Consider the following 23590-nt stretch of genomic DNA (forward strand, 5'->3'; position numbering starts at 1 on the left):
TCCTCAACTGACTCGATATTTATCAGCAGAGAGACAATCATAATGAGTGAAAAGAATAGTATGGAAGCCATACACATGTAGATTTCTGATTAAAATCAGTTCTGTATGGTTTTGTACTCCTCCAGTCTGGATTCAAATCTTTGCACATAAATAAAATATATTATGTTCAAGGCATTCCAATAAGACAAATGAATAGAGAGTCTGATTTCACTTTGTCCAGGATACATTCTAGCGAGTTCTGCACGCTCAACTTTAAAATGTACGATATGCTTACACTGTTCCTACACAGATAACTGGACATGATGTGGAGGTGCCGGTGATGGACTGGGGTGGGCAGGGTCAAAAATCACACAACGCTAAACTATAGTCCAACAAGTTTGTTTGAAAACACAACCTTTCGGAATCTCACCCCTTCTTCAGATGTCAGTGAGAGAGGTAGCTTCAGACACAGAATTTATAAGCAAAAGATCAAAGGGTCAGAGAACTGATGTGAAAGTATTTAACAGATCTAAGATGGCTGTTTAATCTTTAATCAGCAAAGGGGATGCAGGTTTCGATTGATTAATATGCAAATCCCAATATTTATCTTAGGGCAGTGACTTGAAAAATTAAGGTTTTATCAGTGTACTAAAGGTGACATTTTGCATCAGACAATGTACGTTAGATGTGAAGCCTTGCTTAGAGCTGTTTGCGTTTTGGTTTGGAGTCAAACTGTCTATAAATCGTGCGCTGTTTGAACAAAACAGAGTGCATCTGCAATTACAAATCTACAAATTTCACCCCATAAATTTATGTGTGTGCTTGTGCACAAGAGTAGAAGAGACAGAGTCAGAAAAAAAAAGTTTGTACACGAGGGACAGAGCGTGTGTTTGTGCATGTGGGGGACAAACAGACACACAGAGTGTGAATGTGAGAGAGAAGAGGAGTGTGAGTGTGGGCGGTGGGTGACGGAGGCGGATCAGACAGAAAGGAGAGGGTCTGTGTGTGTGTATCTGTGAAAGACAGCACTGAGTGAAAGAGAGCAGTGTGTGTGAGAGCGTGTGTATGTCTGTGTGTGAGCATGTGTGAGAGGAAGATTGTGTGTGTGTGTGTGTGTGTGTGTGTGTTGTGTGCACACACGTGAGTGAGTGAGCATGTGTACGTGATTGAGAGAGGAACATGAGGTGTGGGGTGGAGTGCAGAGTATGCACAGTTTGGGGAGTGCACACAGGGGGTATGTGCATGGGGTGTCCGTGTATGGCGTGTCCTCCAAGGCGGACCTCAGGATACATAACAATGCAGAGTCATCAAAGAGAGATTGATAGCCAAATTTCAGTACCCATATCTCAATCAGAACCTTGGGTTTGTGTTGTACTACAGGTGATCCCATCACACTACATACTCTCAAAGGCACGCACACACACACACATACACACACGGTGCATTTACAGTTGCAGATGTGTAATTGCAGATACAGCCTACTTTGTTCAAAAAGCACACAATTTGTAGACAGTCAATGTGGTGGTTTATAAACTCCTACTTTGGAAATGAAACCATTATGATGTCAAATTAAAACAAAGACAGATTCTAAATAATACCTAAAATGTCACCTCTGGTATATTGACAAAAACTCTAGTTATCTGGGGGCAGTGACTTGAAAGAATTCAGCTTTTGTGCTCCTAAGATGCTGCTTGGTCTGCTGCTGGACTATAACTTGGTATTGTGTGATTTTTGACATGACATCTGCACAAATCTAGCTATAAAAATAAACACAAATATAACTGTCTTCAGAAATTTGCACAATCATCACCTGCCAAACATCTGCAGCACAATGAACTGGTAAATCCAAATGAAACCGTATACGTAAAGGGACAGGGCACAAATCGGACTATTGTCTGGAGACGGGAGGAATCTAAGGCTGCTCAGTGGAGACACTTGTGATTTAGGTTTACATCGAACTACTGATAGTATTCTTGTAGTCAAAGGTCTGTGCCTGGTACAGATAAGACACTAGAAATCAAAGTTGCAACAGACAGCAACAATAAGTGAATATTAAAAATCCACAGAGGTGAGACTGGAATGAAACTTGGATCACAAATGAGAAAGACTGTTTTGGTTAATTTACAAATTTCTTTGTAGTTAATGTCCGATTTTAGTCATCAAATTATCACATTCTCAAATTTAACTATGAGGAACACTGATATTTTCTTCAATGAGCTCAATTAGAATGCTCAATGTTCTTTTGTTCCTCAAATACTCCACTGCTTATACAGCACTGAAAGAATCCCCACAGTGTTGAAAGAGGCCATTTTGCCCATGGAGTCTGCAAGGCCCTCCGACGAGCATCCCACCCAGACCCACCATATTTCCAAAACCCCACTCTCACCTAGCATGCAAATTCCTGGACACTATAGGATAATTTAGCATAGCCAATTCACCTAACCTACACATCTTTGGACTGTGAGAGGAAACCACATTACCCAACAGAAACTCACGCAGACACAGGAAGAATATGCAAAAACCATACAGCCAGTCATCCAAGGTCAGGATTGAACCCTGGTCCCTAGCACTGTGAGGCAACAGTGCTAACCACTGTGCCACCCTTTCCCATTATAATTTATTTCCCCTACTCTACTAAAGGGACAAAAGTAATGATTTCCACATGTGCCAAAAGGAATCCAGCATCTATTTTTATTAGTGACCCAGGAAAGCAATTAGTCTACGATTTAAGAAGAGTCAAAATTAGTCAACATTCACATATGCTCACTAATTGCTAGTTGTTGACAGTTAAAAAGAATTGAAGGGCAAGAACCTTAGATTTGCCCTCTCCTTCACAAAGAAACTTTGCATCCAATTGCAATACAGCAATTTTCCCACCTTTGATTAGTTAAGTCACACAGACCAAGCCTCAAATCTAAGTTTTCTCGGTCTATCAGGTTCTGCACTAAACCAAACAATAGGTTTCTCAGATAGTAGGAACTGCAGATGCTGGAGAATCTGAGCTAACAAGGTATAGAGCTAGATGAACACAGCAGGCCAAGCAGCATCAGACAAGCAGGAAGGCTGATGTTTCAGGCCTAGACCCTTCAGAAATCATTTCGTCAGCAACATCAGCCTTCCTGCTCCTCTGATGCTGCTTGGCCTGCTGTGATCATCCAGCTCTACAGCTTGTTATAATAGGTTTCTTAGCTAAGCTATCAAGGCAAAAGGTATATTAAATTGAAATGGTTTGCAATTCTGAGTGCCAACATACACTGTCAACATAAGGGGGAGACAATAAGTTTTAACCATGTGTATTTAACATTTAGCGTACTAGATATGTGGGTAGAAAAGTGTAGGTGGATGCTCACAGACGTTTATGAATAAGGCTTTCTTTTAACAAAAAAGCAATAAATACCAACCACAGCTTCCAAGTGTAAATGAATGGTTAAAGAAAATAAATTTAAGACCACGCCTAATTATGGTAGCAGATGTGTTAGACTAATCTAAAGAGGTAGCAGCGTCACCAGACCCAAAACGTTAACTCTGTTTTTTCTTTCACAGATGCTGCCAGACCTACTGAGCTTCTCCAGCAACTTTGTTTTTGTTTCAGTACTTTTGCTGAGTCAAGGTTGTGAGCTCAAACCCCACTCTAGAGTTTGGAGTGCATAACCCAAACTGACTCTTTGGGTAAGGCTTCTTTGACATCAATCCTGTCCAGGACACAGCTATTAACATATCTTAATATGGTAAAAAAAATCAAACAGAAATATTGCCACACTAATCGATTCAATTACCAGAACTTTTTTTCAAAAATTTAGATTAGCCATACAACCTTCAAACAGTTTGTAAGCTACCTTATCACTATACTGCATCTCCACACACTTTTTCCTGGATCAGACAGAAGTGCATTTATACCAAAGGGTATGCATTGATATTAAGTGAAAATCACTTTACAGAGACATCAACCCCGTAGTGTGAACACTTGCTCAATAAATCCAGGATTGCAATTGCTGTATTGGTAATCTGAATAAAAGATATTCTAATATAAATATGGAGTAATGAAAATCCATCTTTATTTACATCTCTGACTATCTACGTAATCACTTAATTCCTAATTTATGTTATATTTATCGTATTATCTTTAAGAAAATCAGTTTCAAGCTTTGGTTTTCATTGACAATGAAGGTTTTTGATACCTTACCAAGAGTGCAGAGAAAAGCAAAACACGGATGCCTGGGGTCATGTCCAAGCAATTTGGGAACCAGCTGAGAGAGCTAAGTTTACTTTCCATGAAACATAAAAAGACTAAGGAGGAATATGGTACGGCTTTTAAAAATAATTAAATAAGAAACTATAAAATGCTATTTGAGCACTGCGATAATGATTGACGCAGGAGAGCTTGTTCTAATGATTAGATATTTGCAGGCAATAGAGAAATTGAATAAAACATGTTTGCATGATAAATTATTAAAATCTACTTTGAACCAGCGACTATTCTGTGGATGCATGCATAAAGCAATTTTCACTGCAAGAGAAACAGAAATACAAAGTAAGAGATGAAAGCTGGGAGGTGACTCATTTGTACAGAAATGTGTTGTCAGTGGTGGGAGAAAATAATATAACAGTACAGTACAGATATACATTTTTAACCCATATTAAATAGCATTGGTGGAGTTGTTGACAACAACTGCTTACATTTGTTACAGACTAACAGGCCTGATACACTGAAGTGCTGAGATCACTCAAAGGAGTAGGACTCCTTTTAAGTTGAAAATGCAATCAAGTATTTCACAAAGCTATAGTGACAGGCACTCAGAAAAATGAATTTATTATGATAGTTGTTCTGGAGCATTTCTCTGGAGAAACAGCATTTGATGACAGTAGTAATCATTTTGAGAGAGAGACCAGTTACTGCCATTTAAAATTCAGTATCTTTAAAAAAATGCACAGTACAGAAAAATATATATAAATCTATTTATTATCCAACATATCCAATGTTAAAGCAGATGCACACAACGGTGCCAAGAACCGAGTTAGGTGAGGAAACTGTGTGTCATATCTCCAAGTTTGCAGATGATACAAAGCTGGGTGGCAGGGTACACTGCAAGTAGGATGCAGAGAAGCTTCAGTATGATTGGACAAATTAATTAAACGGACAAATACACAGCAGATGTAGCATGACGTGGATAAATGTGAGATTGGTTGCAGATACTGGCAGGCATATCATTACCTGCATGATGACAGTTTGGGAAATGGGGAGGTGCAACAAGACTGAGGCATTTGTGTATACCAGTCACTGAAAGCAAACATGGAGATACAGCTGGTAGTGAACACAAACTGTATGTTGGCCTCCTAGCAAGAGGATTTGAGTACAAGAGCAGGGATGTCTTGCTGCAACTGTCATGGCTTTGGAGAGACCACACCCACAGTACGGTACGCTGTTTGTCTGCTTGTGAGGAAAGATGTTCTGGCTAGTGATGGTGTGGAAAGGTTTACCAGACTGATTCATGGGGAGAGATGGAATCGTTTAGGGCTACATTCACTTCAGTTTAGAAGAATGAGGGGAGGATCTCAGAAATCTATGAAGTTCTGACAGGAACAAACAAGCAGATACAGAAAGAATGTCCTTGATGAGCAAGAAGCCCAAATTCAGGGGTTACAGTCTGAGGATAACAGCTAGGCGTTTACAGCAGAAGAAAAGTCCAAAGATGTGCAGTTTACGTGGATTGTGCATAGTGTCCAGGGATGTGTTGGCCACGGTAAATGTGGGGTTATGGGGAAAGGGTAGGGGTCTGGCTGGAATACTCTTTGGAGAGTCAATGCAGACTCAATGGACTGAATGGGTGAACAATTACGTCAGAACATTTGATGCTGTACAGCAAGTGTATACAGATTCACTACTTCTAACAACTTTAATTTATAAGAATCTTTATTGTATAAAAAATGCAAAATAAGGTTCAGCTTTATTAATGGTGAATGATGTTATAGGGTTAGAAGAGATAGTTTTGGGAAGGTTTCTAAAAGAAAACAAAACTGGAAAAATTCAAGAAAGAAGCTACAAATACTATGGTCTTGCTGCAATTTAGACTCAGAGGGCAAAACCAGAGCCATTGGACAAAAGAATACAACTGGGAGAGGTAACAAAACAAGGTAGGAGAAAGGAATAAATGGAATTTGCATTTCAAAATGAGGATGTGAATTCAATTTGTCAGGTGTCAGCCACTGAATAAAGACAAATGAAGAAAATTGTCAGGAGGAAATTGGAGCTGCTATATAAAGGATGCATACAACGGGGTTTTGAATGAAATGGCAGTTTAGGTCGGGGATTCTACAGGTTAGCATGTAGGACATTAAAGAAATCAAATCTACAAAATCAAGGGTCTTAGTCATATAGGTGATGAGATATAGATGAAGCAATGCAATTGTAAAATTAAGCAGTGCTGGAAGCTCATCTCAGGTCAAACTGAATGTCAAGGGTGCCATGGAGGTTGAGGCATGGGTACAGGGGACTTTGGCAACAACCAAATGCTTCGTTTTAGGCTGTTAATGGATTGTTATAAATGGTTGGAGTTTTATTTGTGGTTCTGTAAAGAGGTAGGAGCAAGCCAAACAAAAGATGAGAAAAATGTATCTTGACTTTTACATCAAGCCAATAGGTGACGCTTCTGTTCTCTGGCATACCAATTTCTACATAGTGGACACTGAGAGCCTGCTCTCAGACACCTTCTCCTCTCTCCCCTTGGGCTGTGACTCCATCCATCATCAGGTCATTGGTGACAGTTGTGGATACAACCTCATCTCATCAAGGGATCTCCCCATGATAGCCTCCTAGCTCAAAGACCTTCAACTCCATACAGTCTGCTTCTACCTTCTCCTCGGAGTCCACAAACAGGACTGTCTGGGCAGACATACTGGTTTTGCCTGTTGCTGCCCCACTAAACTTATTTCTTCATAACTCAATTCTATTTTCTCTTCCCTCATCCAGTCCCTCTCACCTACATAAGCAATTCTTTACAGTCTCAAAATTTTCAGTTCACAGGCAGCAGCCGCATCCTCTTCACCACGGACTTGCAATTCCTTTACACTTCCATCCTCCATCAGGATTGTCTCAGTGCCAACCATTTCTTCCTGGAACGAAGGCCTGAACCAGCCCCATTCACCCTTCTCTGCCCCACCAAATTCACCCTCACTTTGAAAAACTTGCCCCTTTAACTCCTTTCACTTTCTTCAAGTCAGACGTGTGGCATTGGGCACCCGTATGGGCCGCAGTTAGGCCTGTCTCTTTGTGAGGTATGTGCGACATTCTTTGTTCCAATCCTATTCAAGCCCCTCCCAGGTCATCGATGACATCATCTGTGCAGCTTCCCTGAAGTTCTGATTTTCAGCTTCACTTCCACTTTCCACCCTACCCTCAACTTCACCTCTCCACCTCCAAATCTTCCCTCCTTGACACCTCCATTTCCATTTCTGGGAATAGGCTGGACACCAATATCCATTACAAACCCACTGACGCACAGTTACCTAGGCGATACATCATCAACCCTACTTCCTGTAAGGACTCCATCCCATTCTCCTTATTTCTCCATCTGTTGCATCTGTTCTAACAATGCCACCTTCTAGAGGAGGGCCTCAGAAACATCCACATTTTTCTTCAACCAAGGATTCCCTGCTACTGTAGTTCACAGGGGCCCTGTTCAACCCATCTCTTGCTCTTATCTCCCACCTTCCCTTCATTCCCACGATGACAATAGGGTCCCCCAGGGTCTCAGTTACCACTCCTCCAGTGTTTACATTGAAAGAATAGTAAACTGCCAGGACTGCCACTACCAGACATAAACTCCCCTCCCTCCCTTGTCAACATTCTTCAGGGATTGTTCTGTCCAGGATATTCTGGTTCACTCCTCCACCACTCCAAACTCCTCCTCACACCACCACATGATTCCCATGTAATGCCTCCTCATAATTCAAGGCCCCAGAAATCACCAGCAGTGATTTACCTGCACTTCTTCATTTCTAGTCTACTGTGTTAACTGGACACACTGTGGTCTCCTCTACACTGGGGTGACAAACATACAGACTGGGTGGCCACTTTGCAGAACACCTATGATCTGTCTGCAAAGATGACCCAAAGCTTCCAGCTCCTGCCATTTCAATGCACCATCCTTAAAAGAGGAGTTGTTTTCAGTACAGCTCACCCATTCTCTCCTAATCCTAGCTCTTATTGTTATTTATTCAGCTTTCCTTCTGTCCTGGCCTGCTATTCATAATCTCCTTACTTACCTACCCCTTTCATGTGTCTCTCTCTGGGCTACATTTCTTCACTCGCACAACCCCAAACCTCATCTTCTACATAAATATCACATTCTTTTAGTTACTGACAGTACTAGCTTTCTTCCAGATGCTGCCAGACCTGCTGGGTTTTGCCATCAATTTCTGTTTTAGTTTCAGATCTTGAGGACTGAAGTTCTTTGTTTTATATTACTGAGGTAAATGTAGGTTACTCTGTGTTGACATCACGAAGACTGAGTAGTACAGATGCTGTGTTAGTAATGGTTTTAACCTTGGTGACAACGTCTCTCTTTTGTAGCTGAGATTTTCACAGGCTTACAAATAAAAAAATGTTGAAATTGAAGAAAAGACATTCCTGAAATCCAGATTCATGTTGATATCATAAATTTAATTATACTGAAATTTATTGACACCATTACAAACAAGGACAAGCTCCAATAAAAGTACAATCTACAATAATTAATTAGCATAAGAGAACCATTAGAGTAATTTTGATCCTTCCTTTAACCTGCATATTAAAAAGCCACTCTCCAAGCACACCAAGTTAAATTACTGTATATAAATACAGAACATGAAAATAAGATAACAGGGTCACATAGCTCCAAATCACCTTTATTGGTCTTTTGCACCATTTTCAACGTATGCAGCTGAAATTGTACACTGAAGTGCAGCCGCCAATGGTGGAGAAATTTGAAAACAAACAAGTTCTGTTTTTAAATTAAGGCATCATTTGACTGGAAGTGATGGTGACAGGGACTTGACTTTCAGATCACTTCCAGTCCAGGTCAGAGCTGCATTGAGACTCTAAATGCTGGTACAAAAGCAAAGTACTGGTTACTCCGTGATTCTGATGATTCAACTAATTACATCTTCTTTTTCGAAAAAGAAGTTGCTCTAAAAGCTCAGCAGGTCTGGCAGCCTCTGTGAAGACAAATCAGAGTTAACATTTCAGGTCGATGTTTCATTTCTGAGGAAGGGTCTCCAGACCTGAAAGGTCGTCGATTCAATTCCAGCTCAAAGGAGTCTCACCTTTCTTTGGGGCAGCACAGTAGCTCAGTGGTTAGCACAGTTGCCTCACAGCACCCCGGACCTGGGTTCGATTCCACCCTCGAACGACTGTGTGGAGTTTGCACATTCTTCCCCGTGTCTGCGTGGATTCCCTCTGGGTGCTCCTGTTTCTTCCACAATCCAAAGATGCGCAGGTTAGGTGTATTGGTCATGCTAAATTGCGCATTGTGACCAGGGATGTTTAGGTTAGGTGGGTTAGATATGAGAAATGCAAGGGTAGGGGATTGGTCTGGGTGGGGTGCTCTTTGGAGGGGCAGTGAAAACTTGTTGGGCCAAATGGCCTGTTTCCACACTGTAGGGATTCTGTTAACTCTGATTTCTCTTCAGAGATGCTGCCAGGCCTGCTGAGCTTTTCCAGCAATTTCTGTTTTTGTTTCTGATTTACAGCATTCACAGTTCTTTTGGTTCTTATATTTACTTTAGCATGGAAAACAGTTTATGTGAATGGATTCTGGCATTGTAAGCTTAATGTCACATTCAGGACTTTGGTAAATTTCCCTGCACCATTTTTTATACACTTGCAAGTACTAATTTGACATTTACGAACCCAACTTCATAACGGATCCAAATCTCCAGAAAACGTTTAACTGCATCTTCCATCGTAGCTGTCCCTTCAAATCTAGCACAAGTTGTTGAATAGCAACAAAATACAGACGGGGGAGTCTGAACCACTCCCATTAAACTGCACTGGAAGGAACGGAGGTTGTATGTAGCGGGTCTCAGGGAAAGGGAAGCCCTGTCATCTGGCAATATTTCCGCCATGGCCATCCGTCCAAACCTGGTGCAACATCAGCCCTGGAATTGCAACCCTTCACCCTGTGCAAGCTCAGAGACCTTTCCGTTTCACACACACATGGGTGCGGGCGTCATCAGCCTTCTCAGGCTTAACCCCCACGTATTGTTTACAGCAGATTCCTGTTTACGGCTTGGGCTTGGCTCACAAGCTTTTTGCGCGTGTCTCTATGTGTGATATCTACATCACATTCAGGTCTACCTCCAGATCCCCGCTGCTCGAACCTAATCCATCACGATGATCCTTCCTGGCGGGATAGGGTGGGGGTGGGCGGAGTCGGTTCGTACACTTACAACTGATCGCCCGCCCGCCCTCCCTTAAATAAATGGAGGAGGATCAGAGTGGAGGGATATAGCGATCTTTCAGTCCGATCCCAGACGTGGTGGGGAATAAGAATCTGGCTTAACTGGTGTGAGGAAAAATAAACGGCGAAGGGTGCTACCCAATTTCTGCCGCATCCCCAACCCGCACCCCTCCCCCGCTCGCAGACGGCTGGTACCAAACCGGGCGCTTGAGTTTTTAATTGTCCAGATTTGCTTCAGACTGAGGTCTCTCTCCCCAGCGGGAGATCTGAAACCCAGGCTCCATCTCAGCGGTTAAACAGAGGCCCGTGAGTCCTTTCTCCCACTCCCTAGTCCGAATATCTCCATCCGGCCAAAGCCCGCCGTTATTGTCTGCAGACTCACATTAACTCACTCACCGGCATTTTGATCGTCGCCACGGGCCTCGAGAGCACATTCAAATTTGACTCCGACCGTCGTCGCCGCCGCCGCCCCTGCACGAGTACTCCCTCCTGCTCACCCCAAAGAGCTCGAGCCTAACCACCCCCGAGATTCCCTTTCGACTCCGCTCTGCGCATGCTCACTTGCCAGCGACACACGGACGGTCCACCCCCATACTTGATTGACGGTCCGCATTGGCCAATCGGTGTCGAATAGCTTGGGCCCGCCTCGGGGAAGGGGCGGGGCTCTGCGCGCCGCCACGAATCAGAATGGAAGATGGCGCGCGTCTGGTTTCCATGGCCACCGCTGACAGACAGAGAGGGAACAAGCCGCAGAACTAACAATGGCCCCGCAGAAGAAAGAGGAAGAGGGAGATTTGTGTAGGTAGCTGAGTGGGTAAGACACAATTAATCTGTATACATTGATTTTTTAATTGTATAACTTTATGAAGGATGGTGGGGGATGAAGCACTTTCCATTTCAACCACAAGCTTACAGCTGCATCTATCATAATCGCTCGTGCCTGTGGTTTCTCTGACTAAGATTTGCAAATATGGCTTTGTGCCAACAAGAGTGAAACTGCTGAAACTCATTTCAAATAAACGCAAGCAGTAGGCTGAAGAGATTTCCTCTCCTTGACACTGGGGTAGATTTGAATCCTAGCGGCCACACATAACAGGCAAGACAACCGACCTGCCCATTTCAACCAGTGGTATAGTTCGTGCTAGATTTGTCAAATCAATTTAATTATTGATTACATTATTTTAAATGAAATTTAGTATTTTATGTTAAATGCTTTCAAACATAGTGTGATCTCTTAAGATGATAATTCTATACTCAATAAAACAATATGTCACATAATTTCTTTGTCTAAGAACAGTAATCATTCCAACGTTGATCATGATGCTCTTACTGGTTTTTCAATTCAATTGGTTCATTTTTATTCTGATAGATGCAGTTGTGCAGATCTAATTTCCACATATAGAGTTACGTCAGTTTACATATGGATTTTTCTCAGGGCCGAGCACTTTTGTACAACCTTGCTTATCACTTCTAAATAAAGATGGCAAAGTTAGATTCTGCAAGGAATTTTTCTTCTTGATGTTAGTGGGTGTTCCAGTTACTGTAAAAAAGCACACAATCTTATAAGTTAATGTCTTGCAGGGTAGGAAATCTACCAACCATACCTGATCTGGTCTGGCTGAGATGCATTAAAGACCCACAGCAATAAGGTTAATTCTTAACTCTCCTCTTAAATGGGCTGGCAAGCAACTGTCTTGACCTACAGACTATGTGTGACATCAGTAGAGTGAGTGGTGTTCAATATGGGTGGAGTGTGAGCATTAATTCCTTCTGCTACATTATCTTTGAAACACATATGTCATTCATTTCCATTGTTAAACACTGCCAAGGTCTCCAGTTTGTGACCTTAGATAGTTTTTCAGTCTCTCCAAAGATTTGGTATTGAACATCTGAAGGGATAACTGTCAATGAGCCCATTGACACATACAAAGGTGCATATTTGACTTTCACTTTTCACCAAATTGTTCATTCAAATTTACTATATAATAGTACTAGCTCTTCAGTACCTCCTGAGTCTGATCACCTGTCAGCTTATGGACCAGTGGAATAATCTTAAGAAAATTCAATCTGGTCATTATATAACACATGCAAGCACATTTCCAGCAGGGATTGTTGAAAGTAAAAAGAAATCATGGATTAAGTTTCTCCTTCCATTGCTGAGGAAAACTGAAACCAATTGCAACCCAATTATATCCAGGTTGAATACAACATCCAGCCTTAGTACAGATCAGGAAATCGGCCTGTGATCTTCTCGGTTTATGTGGTATTTTGTTGTTAATTATTTAGAATAAATTAATTTCATTTTTCAAAAAATCATTTTATGATTCTAGTATACAGAAGACAGAGAAGTTGTTCCTCCATATGTTATGTTTACATGATGAGAAGAATGGAATCCCAACAGTGTAGAAGCAGGCCAATTGGCCCATCAAATCCACGCCGACCCTCTGAAGGGTATCCCAGTCCCTGCAACCCTGCACTTTCCATGGCCAATCCATCTAACTTGCACATTTTTGGACTGTAGGAGGAAATTGGATAATGCAGAGGAAACTCACGCAGATGCGGGCAGAATGTGAAAACACCACACGTTCCCCCAAGGGTATAATTGAAGCTGGATCCATGGTGCTGTGAGGCAGCAGTGCTAGCCACTGATCCACTGTACTGCTCTGATTGAGTTAGTAGGTTTTTGTTCAATTATTAGCAATCATTTAATTTTGTTTTTTGCACATGAAGATACCAGGCTACAATTTGCTGCAGCAGACTCACACAAACAACACTGTGATGAAATCATTTTCTGATATGCAGATTTAGGGATAAATATTGACCAGGACACTGGAGAAATCTCCTCTGATATAGTGTCATGGGATCATTTGGATTCACCATGAAGCAAAAATTAAACAGCTTATCCAAAAGTCAGCATATCATGGCCTATTAGCCTTGATTTTCATGCAGTTGTAAATCTAGAATTAGTTGTACGTTTAGATGCAGAATTTCAGAATTACTTTTTTTGAAACCAATTCTTATTTCCAGTACTCTAGTACAAAATTCACATAATGCGATTTTTTGCATTATTAATCAATGCTTCTGGATTACTCATCCAAATATATAATAACTGTAAACCACAGTGACACAGCAGATATTAAAACAGAAAGTGCTGGAAACACTAGCAAGTCTAGCAGCCCTTATGGAAAGAGAAAGAATTAATGCTTTAAGTCAAATATGACTTATTCAAAGTGGGTTAAAAAGCATCATTGCTAATAGTAGTAATAACAATAATAATATTAATAAGGATACACAGGTAAAAATTACTGTTTCATTAAGTACTTCAACACACAGAAATAAAGACTGCTGAGGCATGGAGGTTTAGGAGGTAAAAAACGGAGATGTGTGATGCTGCTTTCTTCAGATAAACATATTGTCAAGGAAATGTAGTCGTGAATAGTGTCATACTTCACCTCATAACTTGAATGTGAATTGACAGTGATTTTAGCCAAAACATTAAATCTTGTTTATTACCGGGGACCTGCTGGGTATTTCCAGCACTTTATCTTTATGATTTCCAGCATCTACAGTACTTTGTTTTTATCTTATTGACCATGCTGAATTTATGTACAAAAAGGCTTGGACATTTTGTGCTGAATCATGCTGACAGTCAATAGAATTGGATTTACTGGGTGAAAACCATTCAGCATTTATTTATTGCAAAATATTCTGAAATGTTGACATGTAGCAAAATTTGGAGAAATTATATTGACCTCAAAAGTATATCTGATTCTGTTGTTTGCTAACTTCTAGAATCTTGTAGAGTCTTTTACAGGTCCTGAACTGTTGTGTAATGACTGACAAGATAGTTTTTTTGCTGTCTATTTGTTCGAAAGCATCTTGCTGAATCAGCCCAATCACTCTGAAGATCATGCATTTCTAGAGTTATGGATAAATGGGGAAGTATTTCTCATGCTTTAGAGACCTTAGATATTTTGTATTTGCAATATGAAGTCAACACTCATGGAATAGTTGAGATTTGGCTACGTCAGTGGGAAACCACACAGGTTTAGCTTCCCAACTGCACCAGGACTCTGATGTAGACTCAAATCTAGGTCATGAGGGAAAATATTCTCACATCTACATCAGTATAGATTTTTTAAGCACAGATTTTACACTGATGGCTGCTGAGAGCACAGAACGGCTTTAAAAGTTAGCTGTAGGGAACTGCCAAGTGAGTCACAGATGTCTTTTCATATTATGCAGTCCACATAATAATACACTGTTACAGTAAAAAGAAATAGAAATACAACAATATGCATGTTACTCAAAATTGTTGTTGTCCATTCTTTGAACACTTTGACCAGTTCATGTACTAAAAACATTTTACCCAAGACCTCTTGTCAGTGAAGCAAACAAAGAGACACAGATTCTGTTTGCAGTTCAGCTCAATTTTGTTAACAATACATTTCCCTATTAAAAACACCACATGAGCATTTCTCAAACTCCCACTATGTTAACTATTTGTCTATCATCTGAGAAAGGATATTACCCGCAACGATCCAGGTATTTGAGCTGGATTCTCCTTCCTCGCCAATGCAGGGCTGGTTCCCTTTCATGAAGGTGGGTATTGTAGGTAGGGGCAGGTCTTCTCTCTTACTCCAGTTGGTTGGAGCTCCACTGCTAGACCAGGTTGAGTCTTCCTTTATGGGGTGGCATCCAGGTCTGTGTTCTTAACTTTCCTTGCCCTTGACTTTCCGAATGTTGTATGGCTATATGTAGTATGGGGTCATGAGCTGGGTTCAATCACCCAGTGAGGTCACACCAACACCATTCATTGTTGTAATGCCAGGAGGTGTAAAGTGCATATGTTCAGGCAGTCAAGATGCCAAAAATAGCTGATTGTGTATTGGAAATGTATCAATCTTCAGACTGGTTGTTGCTGGTTCCCCTGAACTTTTCTAAACTTTTTGATGTTGATTTCCACTCTCCTCTGTAATTAATAGCTACTGCCTACTGTTTAATTTAGTTTGGCCAATTTTCTGTCAGGCCTGATTTCTCTGGCTATGGGTCAGTTTAAAAATGCACTGGACCACAGTACAATTTTTTAAAAATCATTCAGGAAATCTGGGCTTTGTAGGCTGGTCCAGCATTTATTGCTTATTCCTATTTACCCTGGAGAGTCTGGTAGTGTGCTACTTTCTTAAATTGCTGCAGTTCTGATACACTCTTATCCTATTGGAAGGTAGTTCCAGGATTTCAACCCAGTAATAATGAAGTAATGGAAATACTGAAGGAACAAAGGAATGGAGACATCACCAGGTCAGAATGGTGAGTGGCTAGCTGAGGAACTTGTAGTTGGTGATGTTCCTGTGTAACTCTTGCCCATATCTGTCTAGATGGTAGTGGTTGTGGGCTGGAAGATGCTGGTTTAGGAGACTTGGTAAATTTCTGCAATGTATCTTGTAGGTGGCCCAAAGGCTTTATGTGTTGATGAAATGTTTATGGTGGTAGTGCTAACCATGCAGGCTGCTTTGTGCTGGATGGTGTCAAATATTTTTTGTTTTGTTCGAGCTGCATCCATCCAAGCAAATGTGGAGTATTCCATCACACTCTTGACTTGTACCTTATAGATTGTGGACTGGCTTTGGGAAACTGGAGTTGAGTTACTCACTGCAGGATTCCTAATTTTCAACCTGCTAACGTAATACAATTATTTATGTAGTCAGCCCAGTTCAGTTTCTCTTCAATGGTAACCACCAAATATTGATAGTGGGTGTTTCAGTAATGGTAATACTATTGAATGTCAGAGGGCAATGGAATTGAAGATGGTCATTGCTGGCACTTATGTATTCCAAATGTTACTTGCCACTTTCAAGCCCAAATCTGCATATTGTCTAGGTCTTATTTGCATTTGGAGATGGATTGCTTTTGTGTTTTGAGGTATCATGAATCGACTGACTGTTGTGCAGTCATTAGCAAAGGCCCCTCTTGTGACTTTGTGAAAGAGGAACGATCACTTATGAAGCAGCTGAAGATGATTGGGCCTAAGGCACTACACTAAGGCACACCTGCAGTGATGTTCTGAAGCTGAGATGACTGACCTCCAACGGCCACAGCATCCTTTTTGCATTAGGTATGACTTCAACAAGCAGAGAGTTTTCCACCAATTCCCACTAACACTAGTTTTGAACACTCCTTGATGCCACACATGGTCAAATGCTGCCTTGATGTCAAGGACACTGACTTCCATCTCAATAAGCTCTCAAATTAGCTTATTGTAATTGGTATAATGGGTGTTTGCGTGGTCCCGGAGTGATCGATTTTCAACTCTCCTAGAAAAAAAATCTCTATTCTGTCATTGTTATCAGTAGACGATGTGGAGCAGAGAATTATTTAGTATGTCTAATATTTACACATGATCTGGCCATCTGAATAATAGTTTATGGAAGTGCAAGTGAATTGTAGCTTCCAGGTCACACTCAGGTTGACAATCGATCCTTCAGTGTTCCACTTATAACATCAAAGTATTTATCAGTTTATTTTATCACCATTCATTGAATACCTGAATACAGCAAACCTATAGCAGCATAAACAATAATTAACTAAAACAATGTTTCAAATTTTACTTTTGACATTGTCTAATACTATTTTTGTAATAATTCTGTGATTTCCTTGACAAAATATGCAGTTTTTTTTAAGTTTAACCTATTTTCCATAATCAACCTGTTTACACATCTCTGGAGTAGGTGGGACTTCGAACCTGGGGCTCCAAGGTTAGGAACACTGCTACTGAACCACAAGACAATCTGACAAAATGATGTTAAAGATTTGCGTACAGTGACAAAGATAACCTAACTTCACCCTTGTAAGTTTATTGCCATTCCAGAAATTGATAATTGCAACAATGTTGTTATCTTATTACAATATACATTTCTAATAATTCTAAATGAAAACAAAAAAAAAATATGTTACTTCTGATCAATATATTTTCTGCTTACCAAATTCTCTTTTTGGCTTCATTTTGCATCATATTTACAATTTTAATTTGAATTTTCTTTTGTCTTGTCAAACTTCTCATCTCCTACTAAGAGATATTGATACTTTGTCTAGTGGTTCTCAAAGCTTATTTGCAATACATTACACCAACTGCACGCCAAAAGTCACCAGAAGGCAGAATTTTACAGTTACTAGCCAGCTCAGTTGAAGGCAAGAGGAGCTCATAAAATACAACACATGGCCAGCCTGCCTCCTATCACCTTTCCCCATTATGTCTCCCCTTTTAAATAGTACTGTAGAGGTGTTAGATGGTCTGCTTGTCCATTATTGGCCACTTATGTACCTCAACCCTCCCTGCTGCTATGTTGCCCCAGCTGGTGGAGGCCTACACTAAGTATGTTGCCCAGCAGCCTTAGCTAAAAACCATACTTTACATTTATGTAGGATGTGTGAGTTTACAGTCCATCTATTAATATCTGGTGGCACTGTCCTTAATTTCTGAGGTGATTGCACCTCACTAGCTATGCTCCTGATCTTTGATCAACTATGGTAAATGGAGCAGAAAGACTAGGAAATCTCCTTGTGAGACTGTTCTGTGGCCTAGTCAAGATGACCATCAACAGGTTCAACTAGGAACCAGTCAACAAGAGTGTCATTTGGCCTCACTGCCTCTCTCTGTTCCACCACTAGATCCACAGTCAGGTACCCCTGGATAGAGAGAGAGATTTTTCTACCAACAAGCTCTTTTTTAAATTCGGCGGTGGGATATGGATGTCACTGTTTGGTCAGCATTTATTGCCCATCCCTAGCTAGCTTTGAGAATGTGGTAGTGAGCTGTATTCTAGAATGACTGTGGTCCATGTTCCATAAGTAATCCACTGGTGAGAGAATTCCTGGATTTTGACCCAGCGACAGTGAAGGAATGGTGAGATACTTCCAAAGCAGTGTGGTGAGCAGTTTGGAGGGGAGCCTGCAGGTGATGTTGTACCCATTCTGCTGTCCTTGTCTTTCTAGATGGAAGTGGTCAAGGAGTAGGAAATTGCTGTTGATGGATCTTCGGTGAATTTCTTTAATTCATCTTGCAGATAGTACACAGTGCTGCTACTGAGCATCAATACCAGATGGATGTTTGTGGATGTGGTGCCAATTAAGTGGCCTGTTTGTCCTGGATGGTGTCAGGTTCCTTGGGTATTGTTGGAGCTGCAGCCATCCAGGCAAGTGGTGAGTATTCCCACTTTTAGATGGTGGACAGACTCTGGGGAGTCAGCAGGTGAGTTACTCGCTTCAGTATTCATAGCCTTAAACCTGCTCTTGTAGCTACTGTACTTACATTTACTGCATGTTCAGTTGAGTTTCTGGTCAATGGTAACCCCCAGGTTGTTGATAGTGGGGGAATTCTGGGATGGTAATACCACTGAGTGTCAAGGGGGCGGTGGTTAGATTGTCTCTTATTGGAGGTGGTCATAATCCGACATTTTTGTGACGTGAATGCTACTGCTAGTTGTTAGCCCATGCATTTGAAGATGGACAGCTTCAGTAGCTGATGAGTCATGAATGACACTGAATTTTGTGCAATCATTGGCAAATATCCCCAATCCTGACCTAATGAGGGCGGGAAGGTGATGAAGGAGCTAAAGACGGTTGGACCTAAAACGTTATCCCAAGGAACTGCTGCAGACATGTTCTGGGGCTGAGATCGCTGTCCTCCAACAACATCAACCATCTTCATATGTGCGAGGTTTGACTCCACCAGCAGAGAGTTTGCCCTCTGATTCCCACTGATTCCAGTTTTGCTAGGATTCCTTGATGTCACACGCAGTCAAATACAACCTTGATAGACCTTTTCCATGACTACATATTTCTCCATTCATTCCTTGGTATATATTTCCTCTTCCTTCATCCCCCAAACCCCTTCATCTCCAACACGCCTTGCTGTCCTTAAAACAGCAGGCTTAGACAATGCAACACCTGTGCTCTTAACTCATTCCTCTCACTGTGCAGTGCCACAAAATACTGCTTTATGGAGAAATAAAAATTTGCTTGAGTTCTTTTCATTTTATTGTACTGTCTTCATTGTTCATGATGCAGTATGAAAACCATGTGTTGATAAGAGTCTAGAGATAGTAGGAACTGCAGATGCTGCAGAATCTGAGATAACAAGGCGTAGAGCTGGATAAACACAGCAGACCAAGCAGCATCAGAGGACCAGGAAGGCTGACATTTCGGGCCTAGAACCCTTTTCAGAAATTCTGAGGAAGGGTCTAGGCCCGAAGCATCAGCCTTCCTGCTCCTCTGATGCTGCTTGGCCTGCTGTATTCATCCAGCTCTACACCTTGTTATCTCTATTGATAAGAGTGAGCATTTTGTGCAGTAGCTGTGTTTAGACAACAAGTTGACCCTGTGCTTCTGGTCACCTTAATTTTAATTCTCTGTTCCATTCCCACACACTTATTTTAATTTGGTCTCCTAGCCAAGGCTTCCAGCTCAGCATTGAATTCAATAATTTCATTACTATTGCTTCATTTTCTCAGACAAGCAACTGTTGATAAAGATCTAACCATTCCTATTTACACGTTAACACAGTGTAGAGCTTGAGGAACACAGCTGGCCAGGCAACATCAGAGGAGCATGCCCATTTCTAAAGAAGCATCCCGACCCAAAACGCCAGCTCTCCTTCTCCTTTGTTGCTCCCTGGCCTGCTATGTTCCTCCAGCTCCACACTGTGTTATGTTTGACTCCAGCATCGGCAGTTCTTATTACCCCTACTTACACCTTGCCTGAACCTATCTTTTATCTATTCTCTTTTGTTTCTTCACTTATCCCGTTTAACAACCCTCTTTCACCTTACACCATAATCCCTTTTGTTTTTTAATCTCACTTGTCTTCCACCCTTTAACATCCTTTTAATTTGTTATTTCCTCCTCTACACTTTCCCTACCTTTGTCGTTGTTTCAAAAGTTACATGTTCAATTTCTACCTGCTCTACTAAAAGATCACAGACTGCAACTATTAATTTTGTTACTCCCTCTACAACTGCTGCCTTACCTGCCAAGTTTTTTTCAGAATTATCTCTGTTTTGGTTTTGTTCAAATATCTCTGGTGTTTCCTCTCCTCATTAAACCTCAATGGAAAAGAATTTCCCTATTTCCTTCATTTTCGACTGCGACCTACCCTCTTTGTTCTTTACCCGGTCAGTTCAGTTATAACACAATCCTGTGCAACATTACGTTATAGAAAATCACACTGTACAAATAGTGGAGCCTATGAGAAAACCAGGGTTAGGGGCAGGCCACCAAAAAACAACACTCAAAATTGCTCAAAAATCACTCAAAAGCCAAACACAAAGAGTAGCGCAGTTTGAATAAATGTTTAATTCATATCTAATAATGAAATAAAAGTAAATTGAACACCTTACATTGAAAAAAATATCAAGGTGACTTGATGGGGGAGGAGGTTTTGAGGTTGCTCTGTTGTTGATGCAGAGGCTGAGAGTCATCAACATCACTTTCAGGTGCAGTTGTGGTTGCAGGGCTAGGGCAAAAAATAGTTAATCTAGAAGTGGATCGTTGCAGTTCATTGTCTTCTGACTGTTTCTTGGGGGTTGGCTTAAAAAAGAAATCCAGTTTTTGCTGCTTTGTCTTTTTTCTTCTTTCATGAAGAAGCTGTTCAGAGGGTACCAGATAAGATCTTATTCCATTAACTGCTACGCTGCTGTGTTCTGCATTGTAATCATTGTCCTCTAAGAGCTGCAACTGCTTCTCAATTTCCCTCAGAATAGAAGACAAAACAGAAGTGGAAAGCTGTCACAGTGCTGCATCCTGGACTTCATCTTATTCATAATAAAAACCAAAAGAACTGTGGATGCTGTAAATCAGGAATGAAAACAAGGTTGCTGCAAAAGCTCAGCAGGTCTGGCAGCATCTGTGGAGGAGAAAACAGAGTTAACATTTCGGGTCCGGTGACCCTTCCTCAGTTCTGATGAAGGGTCACCGGACCCGCAGATTTAACGCGGTTTTCTCCTCCACAGATGCTGCCAGATGCTGAGCTTTGCTAGTAACTTTGTTTTTGTTCCTCTTACTCATCTCCAGCTACGACTTCCCCCTCAGCGGCAAGTAGTTGTAGATCAGCTGTAGACAGGTCTTCACAGTGGAACTCAAGCAGCTCTTCAACATCCTCACGCTCCACTACTTCAAATCCAACTTGCTTTGCAAGATCAACACAATGTTCTTTGATTCTTGGGAGCTGTTTTATGTTATGAAAGGCATAGTGGTTCTTAAGACCAGCAAACCAACCTCTGCTAACACTAGAGGCAGGCACATCTGTAGGATTTTCAGCTTTTTTTGTTAGCACTTCATAAATTGATAAGGCTTTCTCTTTTATGGTTGGAAAGGTGGTCCCAGATCACATTTTTGTTTGATCTTCTATCCGCACACTTAGAAGCCGCTCCATCTCCTCAAGATCTTTTCTCCGTAACCTCGCAGATTTATTAGCACTTAGACTTGTTCCAGCAATACAGCTTGCTTTAATCTTTTCTGCATTCTCTCCAATGGTGCAAAAGGTAGACTGCTTTATTCCTGTTACATGAATTATATCACATGGTCTGTCATTATGCTCAAAACGCTTTATAACACCTAGCTTCTCTTCCAGTGTTATAGCCTTTCTTTTATGTGCACCTTTATTTTATCACCAGGACACTTCTCGCTAACATTTTTGTCACTGTGACCTTGCATTTTTGTGGGTAACGTGGCAGAATGTACAAAAGAAAGAAAATCCTGGGGTACTGTACCTCTCATAGAAAGCACTTCATGACAACATCTGCAAAATGATCACATGATGCCAGCATGGAAACCCTTTTGGCACGAAGATTGCACATATTCATGACAAAGTCTGCAAAATGATCATGTCATGTCGATGTGCACTCCTCCATGTACCAACGGAATTGTGTTGTAGCCAATACACGTTTGTGTTTTAGAAATAACATTCCCCTAATCGTCAGTCGTGTTACAGCCAATTCATGTTGCCGGAACATGCATTTTCACAGAACCGACCGTACTTCCTCTTCCATCTCTTCCACACACTCAGCAAATCCATCTCGTTTTTGAGACCCACATCCTGCTCCCTCGATGCCATGTCATTAAGTTATTGACTACCCAACTTGCTTCCTTCGTCTTGTGCTAACTGAAGTAAAAGAAATTTCCATTTCTTAACCTGTCTTTGCTGTCTGTCATTTCTGGTTTACTTAGTCTGATACTATGAATCTATCCTGTTAGCGCAACACTTATTGAAAACTGCATTAATAAGCATTAATAAGCCTGTTACCATGTTAGAAATCAATATGTTTCCAATATCTCAGCAAATTAATATTCTTTTCATACTAATATATTCCTTGTCTTTTATGCCTGTAGTGAACTTATTTTGACTCACCAAGCGTTGCTTCTTTTACTGTCATATGATAGTTAATTATTCCTAACTGAATCCCACTGAAAGATTGCCTGGATAGGTAGTCTTTAATATCTAGATGTGAAAGACATGAAGCTGAAGTGTATTCAAGTCAGGCTATTTTTATGGAAAAAGTGAAAAAACATCTGTAGGTAGTATGTATTTTTTAAGAACAATATATGCCATGGCAAGGGGGAGGAGTATACCTATCAAATAGCAAGCTCATTTAGGCATTCTCAGTTATAAATACAGACACAGCTATTTTAATGGAAAGATAGACAAAGTATAAAAAATAATTTCCTGATCGTGAATAAGACTGAGCTAAACCCACCTGTATGTTCATATTTAAGTCATGAGTCAATATCTAAAACACACAGGTGCTTCCACTCTGCAAGCAGAACTTAGAAATACAGATGTAACAAGTACATTCAGGCTTTTTATTCACTGTCCAAAATGAGAATTTCTTTTCCCTTCTCATTATTTGAGTGTCGTTTGCTTGCATCTTATAAACTGCAAAGGTATTTTTCCAAATTTCCAATGCCTGATCTCTATTCAACAAATTAGATGTCAGATGAAGACATGGTCAGGCTCATCTATGATGATGATACATGCGTTTAAATGTTTGCCTCTTAACGGTATGTTAATTGTATTGCACCGATAAACAAGTGAAGGATATTGATTAGTAAGTACCTTGACTAAAAGAGTATGAAGAAAGCTTTCTGGTACACTAGATGTTGGTTAGCAAAGATGCAAACATA

General features: G+C 40.9%; 1 protein-coding gene and 1 long non-coding RNA gene across 3 annotated transcripts in view; one reads left to right on the forward strand and one right to left on the reverse strand.

Moving 5' to 3' along the window:
* Nucleotides 1–10989, reverse strand: part of kif3a (kinesin family member 3A) — a 55393-nt gene extending 44404 nt beyond the window's left edge. The window contains exon 1 of the mRNA XM_048543270.2: nt 10812–10989. Within this exon, the coding sequence (XP_048399227.1) occupies nt 10812–10817 (6 nt within the window). The 5' untranslated portion in view covers nt 10818–10989. The remainder of the gene's footprint in view (nt 1–10811) is intronic.
* Nucleotides 10990–11118: 129 nt separating this feature from the next.
* Nucleotides 11119–23590, forward strand: part of LOC125458123 (uncharacterized) — a 35777-nt gene continuing 23305 nt past the window's right edge. The window contains exons 1-3 of one of the 2 annotated variants that reach the window (XR_007248766.2): nt 11124–11229; nt 15640–15725; nt 18479–18663. This is a non-coding gene — a long non-coding RNA (uncharacterized LOC125458123). Of the gene's footprint in view, nt 11230–15639; nt 15726–18478; nt 18664–23590 lie in introns of both variants that reach the window. The other variant, XR_009446603.1, reaches the window with a different exon arrangement.

The sequence above is a fragment of the Stegostoma tigrinum genome, chromosome 13, assembly GCF_030684315.1.
Source record: "Stegostoma tigrinum isolate sSteTig4 chromosome 13, sSteTig4.hap1, whole genome shotgun sequence".
Classification (NCBI taxonomy): Eukaryota; Metazoa; Chordata; class Chondrichthyes; order Orectolobiformes; family Stegostomatidae; genus Stegostoma; species Stegostoma tigrinum.